The following is a 13,259-nucleotide window of genomic DNA, read 5'->3' on the forward strand; positions in this document are numbered from 1 at the left end:
TAAAATATATTGCGTGTTCAAAACATTTTTTCATGTCAACTAATTAATAAATGCACCGTTTAGTAAAGAATTCAACATATGATTATCAGAGGGTGTAAAATATTAGATGCTTATGTCAAAAGTTGTTTGAGATATACAACGTTTAACGGGCTTTATTTAGATTATACAATTTTGCAAGATGTTTTCTTAATTAAACATTGTTTGAGTAAAACAAATGTTTAGCTTTAAAGAGACACTTCTCTTTGTAAGACGCTTTTGTAAAATGTTGTATGTTTAGACGATATAAGTTTGAAAGTGTTGTTCTATGATTCATTGTATAACAAAGGATTCCTGTTGATAGATGTTCCTTTTCATTAGACGTTGTTTATAAAACTTTTACTATCAAACAATATATTTTAGAAAACGCTATTGTGAGTTTGTTTATGTCTAGAAAAGAAGTTCCATAATATATTTCTCTTTGACGTTATATCTTTAAAATAATATTTCATTCAAAGTGACATTTTGTTTAATTTTTTTTTTAAACTTCAAAACTTGGGTTGCTAGACAGTCTAGTCTCTAGACGAAATCTTGTCTTAACAAAGACTACTTTGGGCCCTCACAAAGAAGTACAGAATCCTTAAGTTAAGAGGCATTGAGAAAGTTGGAGTTCCAAATGGAGGAAAGACTAAACCAGTGCATGATTGTTATGGAGCAACGCTTCATGGAACGCCTCTAGCAACAACGAGAAATACAAAGAGCGCTTGAAGAAAGACTTAAGTCTATGTCAAACAGAAGCTCAATCTTCCCACTAAAGATCTAACAAGACGTCGTGTGAACACCAAAGGCTCATGCTCTGTTATAGATCATATTAACTACACTTGTTAGTATGAGTTATTGGTTGATGGAGATCCCTTACACGTAGTGGCCGTAGGAGGACATCTTGTAGGAGGGCAGACTGTTCATGGTGCTCCTCTATTGCCCCACTACGAGCATGTAATAATTGATGAAGTCTAAGATCCCCGCGCTCAAGTGCTTGTGCTAACTTCTGAAATCCATTTCATGGGGGAGGCTTTAGGCACATTTATAGCTTGGCCTAAAGCTTTGATCTTGCCATGTTTTGGCTTGCCACATGTATTATATTTTTATTCTTAGTCTTTTTACGTTAAAGTTAGAAATAAATTATTCAAAACTTTTAAAATGTTTATTTTAGTTATTCCCTCTTAAGAAACAGCCCATGCGTGAACTTGTGATCCATGAAGATCATGACATGGCAGAAGTAAAGTATGATCCTCTAGCAAAGCTAATGACAAAATTATACAAGTTGAATAAAGGATCATAAAGCTAGAGTGGGTCTTAAGAGTATTTGGCCTCCAATGTCATCTGTCATTGTATATTACTTTAAAGGATGCATTGGAGGTCATTGGTGGAGAAAGGATGTTAAATATTTTAATCCTATAACTATGGTTCATGTAAGACTTTTCATTGTCTTCCATATTTAAATATTCAAATTGTTACTTTTTAATATATATATATATATATATATATATATATATATATATATATATATATATATATATATATATATATATATATACTTAACTTTATTATTATAGGTACATGAACACCATCATTGTTGACCAAGGTCAGGCATCCATGTATGGATTTTTTAAACATCAAACAATTCAATCTTCTGGAAACACAGTTCAATTCAAACAATCATATTTGCAAACATGGATGGTTGAGATTAAAAGAGAGATGTACATCGCGTCATACATTGGTAGGTATATCTTACTCATTGTACAATTTTATGAAGGTTTACTTAATTAATTGACTCACTATTTGTGATTCAAGATAGGGCCCATTGGCAACTAATGGTGATCATACCAAGTCAATGTACAATTGTATGGTTTTGTTCCCTGTATAGGAAGGTGAAACCTGACTTAAAATCCTTGTTATAAACGTAAGTGTTACATTATGTCAAATCACTTAATTATGATATTTTATATTAACCTATGTTTTAAATGTTTTGAATTTAATTAAAGTTGTAAGTAAGTCTAGAGCACAACAAATTCAAATATTGTATCCAAAGGTTAGAATTCATTGATCTTTAAGTTATTAATTTTGGTGTGTGAACTTTAGTGTTTGACTATTTTGACTATTTTCTTTGTCATATTTAATATAACAAGCAATCAGATTCATGGTCATGCGAATACTATGTCATGTCTAGATCAACATCACTCAAGCAGGAATTAGAGATGATTAGACCAAGGTAATAATATATCTTTTACATATTACAAATCTCATTCAACTTTAAACATTAGAATACAAACATAATAAAGTTGTCTTGTTTTTGCACCACTTTAATTATCCATCACCAATAATAGAGGCCACAACGAAGAAGATAGAACATGTGTGGGCAACATATCTTTTGGAGTGATGAAATTAGGATATACATTAGTTTAGTTTTAATACTTTGAGTTTTGATAGCTTTAGATTTTACTTTTACTTGTGGTAGCTTTAGTTTATAGTTTTAATTAGTTCCTACAAAGTTCAAAATGAGTTCTGGATATATAAAATGTTAAAATTGTACTTGTTTTCTACTTTTTCAGGTTCAATAAGACTATAAAAACGAATGATTTATTAAAAAAAAACTAAGAATGACATCAATTAATACATTTTCTAAGGACAATTGATGTCAACAATGATAAATTCAGAAATCAATTTGGCTATATTTCACAATTCTTGAAACTTTCGTTTAATTGTCAAAATATGACACATTGAATTTTCTTGTTTTCTAAAGTCGGTTTTTTTTTCTTCCAATATCAAATTGACATCTTTTACTATGATGTCAAAATTTGAACAAATAACGATGTAAAAGCTAGTTTATATATAATAATTATTTTGCATTAAAAAAACTCTAATAATACTTGATGGGAAATTAAAATTAAAGATAACAAGAAAAATACTGATCATTAATCTATTTTAAATATTTAAAACTATTTTTACACTGCTCTTTCCAAGCGAATGGTTAATATTTCATGACTAATTCGGTTAAAGAAGCCATTATATTTAAAAAGAAATTAACAAATTTCTTATATATATACATACTGATTAATGTCTTAATTTTAATAATATTATTAGAATGTTTCTATTGTAAAATGAATTGTACTGTAGATGGATACGTACTATCCCTCATACGGAAATAACATGAATAATTTAACTTGAGTCCAATTTAAAATCAATTTTACAGTTTAAACTGATCCATCAATATTCTAATTGAACTAACGAATAATACAGATAAAAGCACACTTTATCCTATAAGAAATTATTATTTAATTAATGAAACATTTTTTAAATAAAAAACATTGTTTTGCATCATTCCCATTCATGAAAATAAACATTCACCACATAATAAATTTTGTAAATTTGGTTCCACGACAAGAAAAAAGAAAATAGAGTAGAAAAATATGATATTTTAAAAGTGCAAGTTTCCATAGGAAAGGACAGAAGATATATTATTATAATTGATTGTTAATGATTTTAAAATTATGACATCCTTTGCATGACGTGAATTCACCAACTTGCCATGAATGCTCAACCACCAAAAAACAGTCACACTCAACCTTGCATAATCCAAGCCATACACAGCTCATACACTCATCACACCCGAACAACTTTCTGTTTCTATTTAATATAAATTACTTCAATAATAACAATAAACTTTATTACATATTTTTTCATAATTTATTACGCTTTTTTACCAACTCATTTATTCATATCATTATTCATAGCAAAAAAAGATAAAATCATTGTTACTCATTGTTCCTTCTAACCGGTGTGAAATTCCTATGTGCATATATCAAGGATGACTTGCAAAATATATTTTGAAAATCTGAGTTAAAAAAATTTTGTATAAACTTTTAATAATTCAATAATAAGTAAAAGTGAATTTATTTTGAAAGTGAATTTAATTATGTTTAATTGTTGTTGAGACGGAACGGTCGTGAAATGTTTCATGACAAGTTAATCACTCGATCCTTTTTATTCAGTTTGTCGTCGTACCTGATTGGTTGGTTATAAGTCTATAATAAAACTCATATTACTTATTTGTTTTAAGAAGTTTAACATTGTAGTTTATCAAAGCTGAAAGTTTAAACAATTTCTCTACATGTATTTATGGTATAATAAGATAGGAAAAGAAAGAAATTAAATAGAAGATAAATAAAACGAAGAAAGAAAAGTGAGACTAATAAATAATTGTGTTTTATCTTTTTCATTTTCTTTAAAATTTATTTAAAAAATCCTGTAGACTTATTGTAGTCTAAGTGTTAACATTGTAATTTTGCTTAAGTGTTTTAAACAATTTTAAACAAAATGTAATTAATAGAAAAACACGAGCTAATCATTTGGAAGGAGACGAAAAGATAGAAAAAATTGTCATACTAATTAAATTTATAATATATTATGATCAAGTCAAATATACCTTTGCATGATACACCATTAAAAAAAAGAAAAAAAAAACATGTATTTATTTAAGGTTTAATACCTATGTCCCTCGGTTTGCAGGGTCTGTTCAAAGTCCTCCTCTTTTTTTTTTAAAAAAAAGTTCACTAACATCCTACTTTTCACAAAACGGTGCACGTTAATCCTTTTTACTTACGGCTTTAAATTTGTTAACGTCAACTGGCAAAAAACTGATGAGTTATATATTTTTGGTTGACGTGTTAAATTGAATTGCTGAGTCATCTTGAAAACAAAGTGATTCATGGTTGTTGTTCCCAAATTTAAAAGCAAAGTTAGGGTTGTTGGTTATTCATGCTACATTTGTTCTCAAATCTAAAAGCAAAGATTAGGATTCTTCACAAAGTTGTTCTTCCTGTAACGAGCAAAGAAGGATTACAATTAAGAAGCCCTAAATTTGAAACTCTAAGAAAAGTTCCTAATATTGACTGGTTTCCTTCTTCTTCTTCTTTGGTGGTGTTGGAGAAATCCCAATTAAGAATCCTAAATTTGCAAACTGGGACCAACCCCAAAATTAACAACCGTAATGGTTTCTAGAAATCTAAGATTGGAAAAATACCTTAATTAAAACCCTAAAATTGGAATTTAGTTTATGAAACCCTAAAGGGGAAAAATCCCCAATTAGATTTCATCCCCAATTTGTTTTTTCTTGGCAATCTGGTGTGCTAACACCACTGTTTTCTTCTCTGTTTACGTTCTGCGTCATGCAATGGAGGTCAAACTTCTTCTTCCTTTTATTCTCGTCACGGTTGTTAGAAGAGTTTTGCGTTGCAGGAGTGATGGCTTTCCATTATTTTGGTTCTTCTTCTTACTCGCTGCAGCCATGGTGGAGGAAACCGTCTTCGTCTTCTCCCTGTTCTCAGCACCGAAATTGTGAGTTGATTTTACCTTAAATTGTAATATCGCTTCAATTAATCCTAATTTTAGCTTAACCCTAACTTTTACATATTCCACGTGTAAATTATTTTATTTTTACACATATAATGAAGTCACAGTACCACTACAATCAAAACTGTACAATTCATCACTGTTTTGTTAGCTGTCGTTAGCAAATTTAACGCCGTAAGCAAAAAGGATTAACGTACACTATTTTTGCGAAAATTATTAGTGAACTTTATAAAAAAACAAAGGACGACTCTAAAGAGACCCTACAAACGGAGGAATCAAAATAGATATTAAACATTTATTTAACAAAACATAAAGGTTTTATATTAAAATAATATTTTTTTTCACGTTGTTTACACAGTCAAATAATTAAAAACAAAAGACGACTCTAAAGAGACCCTACAAATGGAGGAATCAAAATAGATATTAAACCTTTATTCAACAAGACATAAAGGTTTTATATTAAAATAATATTTTTTTTTCACGTTGTTTACACAGTCAAATAATTAAACACAATCTTTTTCTCTTTCACTTTTCCATTTTTTTCAATTCATTCACTTTAAAAATATTTGTTTTTAATTTTTTAAATTTCGTATCTTACCTTTTTTACTTTTTTGATTTATTTTCTCGTCCAATATACATATTTTTTTAAATTTCATATATTCATATTTAATATTTGAAAAATAATTCTTAAAACTTACTTTTTGTAAAAAAAATTTATATAATTAAATTTTTATTATATTATTTGTTTTCTAAAATATTATGTTTATTTCTTTTTCTTCGTTGGTCAATCTGATTGATCATCTTACTAAGACGCTTCCAAGTGTTTGGTTAAGACAAAGTCCAATAATTCAATAATGTTTACCTTGTTAATATCATAATTAATTTTAAGATTTTTTTTTTCTTTTACAATAGGTGGTTGGTTCCTCGTATACTAAACTGATTGGTCTAATGTACAATTTATATTAATTTTATCTTATGCTATTCTCTGTTTTTTTTTTTCTTACCCTTCATTAGATTTTTCTTATAATTATGTTTTCTTATAGTAAATTTTTCAAATATTTCTTACAATTGCAATTACAAAACTTATGACATTTGATCAAGTTTACATCTAAATATTTCTATAAAAAAAAGAAGAGAAGAATACAATAAAATATATTATTCATAATATAAACTATTTCATAAAAGTTTTCACATAATTTTCAATTTTTTAATTTTAAGTTGTGTATACACTAATTTAAGTTGTATGGTAAAGAAAATGCTTCTAGAAGTTTGTTGAACAGAGAATTTATAAACATATTAAAATTGCTAATTAAGGTTAATCTTGGCCAATTCATACACATGTGCATGGTGGTTAATTATAAAATGATTTGGGAGAAGAGGTTTTGCACTATTCACTATATATTTTAAAGCAATATGTCATATTGTGTATTAATCTATTAAGCATGAATTTGGAAGTAGTAGAAACAGGAACATAGACAGAGTAATTGCATATTTTACTTTGAAAAAATCTTAAAGCTGTGTACGACTTCGCGAGGTGTAAGAGATTTGAAACAGAGAAGAAAAACATTGAAATTACAGACAGGAAAATAATAGTCAAACATTACCGGTGGCGCCGGTCAACGGTTGATAAACCTCTCTCTCTAAAGCTCTCTCCTTCTCTCTCTTGCTGGGTCTTTGAATTCTGTGGAGGAGCTTTTTGGGTTCTCTCAATTTTTACCTCATCTGGGTCTGACCGAAAAGGCTGAATTTTTTTTTTTGGTTTTCAGGGAAAAATTTCTGCTTTTCCATTTCTGGGTTTCCAAGCTTGGTTTAGAAAGAAATGGCAGTAAGTATTTTTTTTTTCTATTATATTTTCTTTTTCATTTTGGTATGGTTTGGTTGTTTTTCATGTGTGTGTGTGATTGCTGTGAAAATTGTGGAGAAGGGTAAGGGAATCTCAGCTTGGTTTCAATTTCTTCCAATATTATGGTGTGTATCATCCTGTGTTTGGTGAAGTTTTTCTTCTTCACTGTTTATCTCTTTTGTTCATCTTCTCAAGCTTTGATATATGGTTGACCAAACTTAGGGGCTTGCTCTTTTTGGTCAACTCTGTCTCTCCACACACAAATCAGCCATTAGCAGCTTTATCTTACTGCTTCTTGGAAGCATATGAAGCAATAAAGTCGGGATCTTATTGAGTGGAGTTTTTTTTTTTTTTTTTTGTTTGTTTGTTTAGTCCGGTAGTTTCGCAAATCATGTTTCGTTAACAATTTGACAGCGTTGTGATTACTGAATGGAGGCTTGTTTCAGTTCTGCCTTATTCTTTGTTCGGCGTGGATCATGTAACTATACAGTGAAATTTGCTGTTTGATGTGTTTGAGACTTGTTAGTATTGTTTTGGATGAATCTAAATATGACAAATTGAGGTTCTTTTGCGATGATTCCACGTTTAATTTATAGAAATAAAGCGTATGAATTGCAGTGTTCACTTCAGAATTTGTTGCATTGGATTTGTACTCTTTGTTTTTCTGACTTAGAAGGGAATATGCACATGGGTTTTGTTAACTATGGTTTTGGTGTCTAAATGTTTACATCAGTAAGTGTTACGTATGAAATGCATATTTTTTTCTGGAGATAAGATCTGCAATGTTAAATGGTATTGTATGTTGAGCAGTTAAGCGCAAAAAAGAGTTGAAATGTCAGTTCTATGCTTGCCATTGAGTTGAGGTTGGTTAAAGGCCGGTCTTATATATGGCTAGAAAGTGATTCTATAATAGTGGTTACTTCCTTCGGTAACCCTAATATTGTTCCTTGGTGTTATAGAAGGAGATGGAAGCACTGCATAGCTATGAGTAAATGTTCAACTTTTAAAGTTTCAAGTATTGTTAGAGAAGGGAATAAATGTGTTGATAGTCTTGCAAGCATTGAGGTGGATTTGAAGCAAGATTTCACTTGGTATGAAAATATACCTGATTGTATTAGGCATGACGGTTAGAAGTGGATTTTAAGTTTAATTCAACCTTAAAAAATCGGTTTGTAAGGTGAGGTTTACACCTACTTATATATACTGAATTGGTCTTATCTCTAGTCGATGTCAGACTTCCAACAATGACTTTTTTAGGAACAAGTTTGGATTACTTGTTGTATAGAATTTTCTGATTCCATGGGTTTTGGTTTGGCTCTCCCATGCTTGTTTGTATTCTGTTTCTGTTTTTTTTACCCATCCTCAGCAAGCATATGATTGTTGAGGGATGAGGTGCTAACCTAGTTGGATGTCATTCCCTTATAATGATGTTATTTTGTTGCCTTTTATGAAAAAAAAAAGGATGAGTATACTATTGTTGCAAAACCAGTCCTAATTGTTATAATTGATTAATTAATTGTCACTGCCTAATTGCATTTTGGTTCTTAAATTTAGATTCAAGAGCCCATTTCCTCAAAGATCAACACGAACTCAATGTGGAGTTGGTCTACATGTTATGTTTAACATGTCACATTTTTAATTTTATACATTTCAGATGTTAAAAAACAAGGACAAGATACACAACAGCTTGTGTCCAATATTTTTTCTTGATAGTTAAATGGTGCACAGAAATAGGATAATTTGATAGCTCTTACTAAAATATATCTGAACAATCTCGATTTTGGTGTGGTATGTTAAGGGGGGCCAAATACTGATTTTATGACTTTTTAAGGAATTAAAATAGTTGCGATTTTTATGGTCGAATACCATAAATTCCCTGCTAGAGTTTAGCAAAAAGAGTAGAAAACATTATTTTAAGATTTATTTGGAAAGAGAGAAATGAATTTCAGATATGGATTGACATTTATGAAGGCCAATTTTCCACTTTCAGCTGTTCTATCATTTTCATGTTCCAAAGCCCTATGTAGCATACGCATTAGGAGGTTATCAAGAAAGTTATTATAGAGCATTCTGGAAACAAGGATGTGTATGAATAAGTTGTCTTTTGATATGTGATGACATTTCTTGAGAAGTAGGAACTTGTCTTTGACAATAGACAGAAAGGAATTCACCTTCTACATTTATATGACAAGCCATAATACGTGTTTGTATAACTTGTGAGTCCATAAACGGATAAGTGATTACAGTGACAAGGTTTTGATGATTTATGAGGAAGAAAGCAAATTGAACTTGTACATGTACAAGGGAGTTTATTTTATTTATCATCTCATTGTTTTTCCCAACGTGTTTCTCATCACAAAACATTTAGGTTTGGAGTTGCTTTTAATGTCTAGGTCAGATCAAGATTTTTCCATATATTTTGTACTAAAATGTAAAAGATTGGAAAATTGTGATAATCATGTATTGTAATTTGCAGTCAACAATGACTTATTTTTTGTACAGTAACAGTTACTAACCTACAAAGAACTTTGGCAACAAAATTTTCCGATTGCTTCTGTTTCTTTATTTTTATTTTTCATTAAAAACACATCTGAAATCATGTTTGAGCCAAAATGGCCATACATGAAACGGATAATTACATAAACATTCCTTCATGGGCAGAGGAACAACTTTTGGCCTTAGCATTTGTTTATCTAGAGTGCTACACGAATTTACACACTCTGTTTGGACAAGGAAAGTAATAACTAATATGAAAAAAAAAGAAGAAAATAGATATCATGAGAAAAAAGAGAGTAGATTTTTAAGTTGTCTGCATTAAGAAAAAAAGATAAAGGAGAAAAGTTGTGTTCTTCCTTTGCTTGTTTAATTGGATGGAAGAGTGAATAAGAAGTTTCTTTGCATATGATGACATTTATACCCTTTCTTTTTCATATTTCTAAAATAATGTATAATATGTTATATAAAATTGTCATTTCATTTAATTTAATTAGTATGTGTAGATCGTTATTGTTGAAGATCTCACATCATTTAGAGATATAACAAAATTATAGTATATAAATGAGTGCAAATCTTACCTTATAACATAATTTTGTGAGATTAAGATAGAGTTAAAGTTCATTTTCTAAGAGTTATATTTGTCACATTATTTCTTTTCTTGGGCATTTGATGAGAAAATTATGCACAAAACCCAGTGTTTTTTCCTTGTTTGCTTTGCTTTTTTCCTTACTAACAACCAGTGAAAAACACTACTTTGCTATTTGGCTGTTTCTTTCCTGCTTTAGTGTATGCACTATTGCATTCTATCAAATAAAGTTATGTGAATACCATAAGTTGGTCTTATTGGGAATGCCTGACCTTACACAGTATTTCTTGAGGAAATGCAAAAGGAACTTCTAAACTCAATTAGGTTGTTCCTTTTATTTAAGTTGTGAGTGCTTGTGCTGTTACTTTGGTACCCGGTTGGAAGCTAGTGTCTGAGATTGAAGATTGCACTTTATATTATAGTTGGACATAGCATATTTTGGAGTGTTATCCATTTAATTTTGAGATTGAGTTTTCTTTGAGATTTTATCCCTTTATTCCATGATACTGGAAGATTTGGTGTGATCTACACCAGCTTGCTAAAAGGGTAGCAGTTACCTGACGTTGCTGATATCTTTGATAATCAATTTTGTGGCCTTACCTGACAGTAACAATGTGTATCCCCTTTAGCATTGAAACAAAAGGAGCATTACTACTTTTTGGTTGTTATTTGCTTTGCTAATGATTCTGATTCTTGATTATGAGTAGGGATAGGATATTTTCTGGTGTTTATTTATTCAAACTTTGCTTGACAAGCTTTTCTGAATGTGACACTTCTGCAGCAACGTTCTCATGTACCCAAATTTGGCAATTGGGATAGTGGAGAGAATGTTCCTTATACAGCATATTTTGACAAGGCCCGGAAAGGCCGAACTGGTGCAAGAATAATAAATCCAAATGACCCTGAAGAAAATTCTGATTTAGGTCTTGACAATCCATCATCTGAGCAACTACCTCCATCCAAACCCAGAGTTAGTTCAGAGGATCCATCTGGAAAGGGATCACTGCCTTTGGAAGATGATCCTAAGCATTTCATTGACTCTCCAGCTCGTCATGACAATGTAAGCAATAGGACTAGCAGCAGAAGTCACGGAGTAACTTCTGCCGATAACCGTAGAAGACATTCTACGCAAAGTGTTGGGTCTGACCACAGCATTGAGCGTTCACCACTTCATCGCCAGGCCAGACCCCCTGGCAGAGACAGTCCCCAATGGGAACCAAAGAATTCATATGACAACATCCAGGGAACACCAGGGAGATCTCGGTTAAGACAGGCTAACAGGGGAGATGAAACAGTTAGTTTCCTTTTCTACTTCCTTTGTTTTACCATGCATGGCTTGATAAAAAGAAATAGAAATTTTGTACATGTAGTAAGTAGGCCAAAATAGTATTCATAAAAATTTGGTCTTTAACTAGATCTATTGGCATTATGTGATTAATGTATCAATGTAGTCAACCTCAGGGATTAGGATCTGTTATTGTTAAAAGGCAGCTCAATGTCTGAGGGTCCAAATTTTTTCAGTTACTTTTTCTTTCTGTATTTGTGTCTGCAGAGAATCTGTTTCCCACAAACTGACCTAGTTGGATAAGGCCTTTGTTGTTGTTTCTTCTATAGTACCAAAAATTTGACCTTGTTGGTGAGATTTTCTTTTGGTGAAACACCATCTTTATGATTTTGACATTCTGACAATGCAGCCAGATAAAGGTGCAGCTGTTCCTAAGTTTGGTGACTGGGATGTGAACAACCCAGCCTCAGCAGATGGCTTTACACACATTTTCAACAAAGTGAGGGAGGAGAGACAGGGAGGGCCGGCACAAGTTCCGGGCACGCCTAACGATAGACCACAACATAACAAGGGCCAATTCACTGATGACAAAGTCCAGGTACTCCTGCTACACCTGACTTACAGTGAGATATTAGAGATTTGTTTGAACGAGCTTCTCCATAAGTACTTCTAGATGAGAAAAATAAGAAGAAAAAGTGAAATGATCTCTTTCACCAGTTAAAATTAGTTTATGTACATGTTAGAAGTAAAAATATATAAGAATCCATGAGAGAGTTTCTACATATAAAAAGAAGATGATTTTAACTTTTGTTCTTATTGTTCCGTTTTAGAAGTACTTATTCCAAACAAACCTTAGATGTGTTAGTTTTGAGTTTCTACATACTAATGCTTATCTTCTGCCATTTCTTCCTTCTTCAGTGTTGCTGCTTTGCCTGGGGCAAAAAATGATTTCTTGGACTTGAAGTGTGAATGATGTTAAAGATACTTTTGTGAATGGTCATGAGGTGTGTGTAATTCTTGTACATATCCAAGGCTCTATCTCCGGAAGAAGACATCAATGAAGTAAATTTATTGCAGCTACTTTGTGCCATTTCATTTTCTTTTTGTTTCTTTCTAATATTCAACAAGATTGTGTTACTCTTATGCAACTCTCTGCTCTCTGCATGCAAGATTGTGATTTTTCTTTGTCCTTTTTGCTCTTATTGAGCCTTCTGTTGTGCCACTGTTATGCTTTACAATTCAAATTAACTGTATGTACCTGAGATATAGAAGGAGATTGGTTATATAATTCTTTTCCATTGAATTCATGGGTTGTGACTTCAGTTCTATTGTGTATATGTTAGGAGTTATCACAAATTCAGATCAATCTCATACTTTGAAAATTTTCTAGTCAGAATCAACTTGTGTATAAATTCACTTTAATTTCTAGATTTTTTTTTTTATTTGTCTCTCTTAAAAGCAATCTTAAAAAAAAGTATATAAGCAATCCTTTAATGTTATTAAGTTCATATTCTATTTTAATGTTTCACCTGTTCAACATAATGGTCCCCCTTTGATTACTCTATAAAAGTTTTTTCTTTCTTTCTAATAATGTTTTTATATTTCTTTAGGAAATTCATTCATCTTTAACAGTATATAATAAGATTTGGTGTGTGTATTTT

General features: G+C 31.0%; 1 protein-coding gene across 1 annotated transcript; it reads left to right on the forward strand.

Annotated features, from left to right (window-relative positions):
- Window positions 1-6,875: 6,875 nt before the first annotated feature.
- Window positions 6,876-12,905, forward strand: LOC106774344 (RPM1-interacting protein 4). Its single transcript, XM_014661303.2, has 5 exons — window positions 6,876-7,010; window positions 7,155-7,213; window positions 11,095-11,607; window positions 12,008-12,196; window positions 12,517-12,905. The coding sequence occupies exons 2-5, from the start codon at window positions 7,208-7,210 to the stop codon at window positions 12,544-12,546; spliced, it is 738 nt and encodes a 245-aa protein (XP_014516789.1). The 5' UTR covers window positions 6,876-7,010; window positions 7,155-7,207; the 3' UTR covers window positions 12,547-12,905.
- Window positions 12,906-13,259: the final 354 nt, after the last annotated feature.

This window comes from Vigna radiata, chromosome 9 (genome assembly GCF_000741045.1).
Source record: "Vigna radiata var. radiata cultivar VC1973A chromosome 9, Vradiata_ver6, whole genome shotgun sequence".
NCBI classification, from domain to species: Eukaryota; Viridiplantae; Streptophyta; class Magnoliopsida; order Fabales; family Fabaceae; genus Vigna; species Vigna radiata.

Coding starts and splice junctions, on each gene's coding strand:
- LOC106774344 (XM_014661303.2), top strand. Junction 11,608..12,007: donor CTAACAGGGGAGATGAAACA/GTTAGTTTCCTT, acceptor CTGACAATGCAG/CCAGATAAAGGTGCAGCTGT. Junction 12,197..12,516: donor TCACTGATGACAAAGTCCAG/GTACTCCTGCTA, acceptor TTCCTTCTTCAG/TGTTGCTGCTTTGCCTGGGG.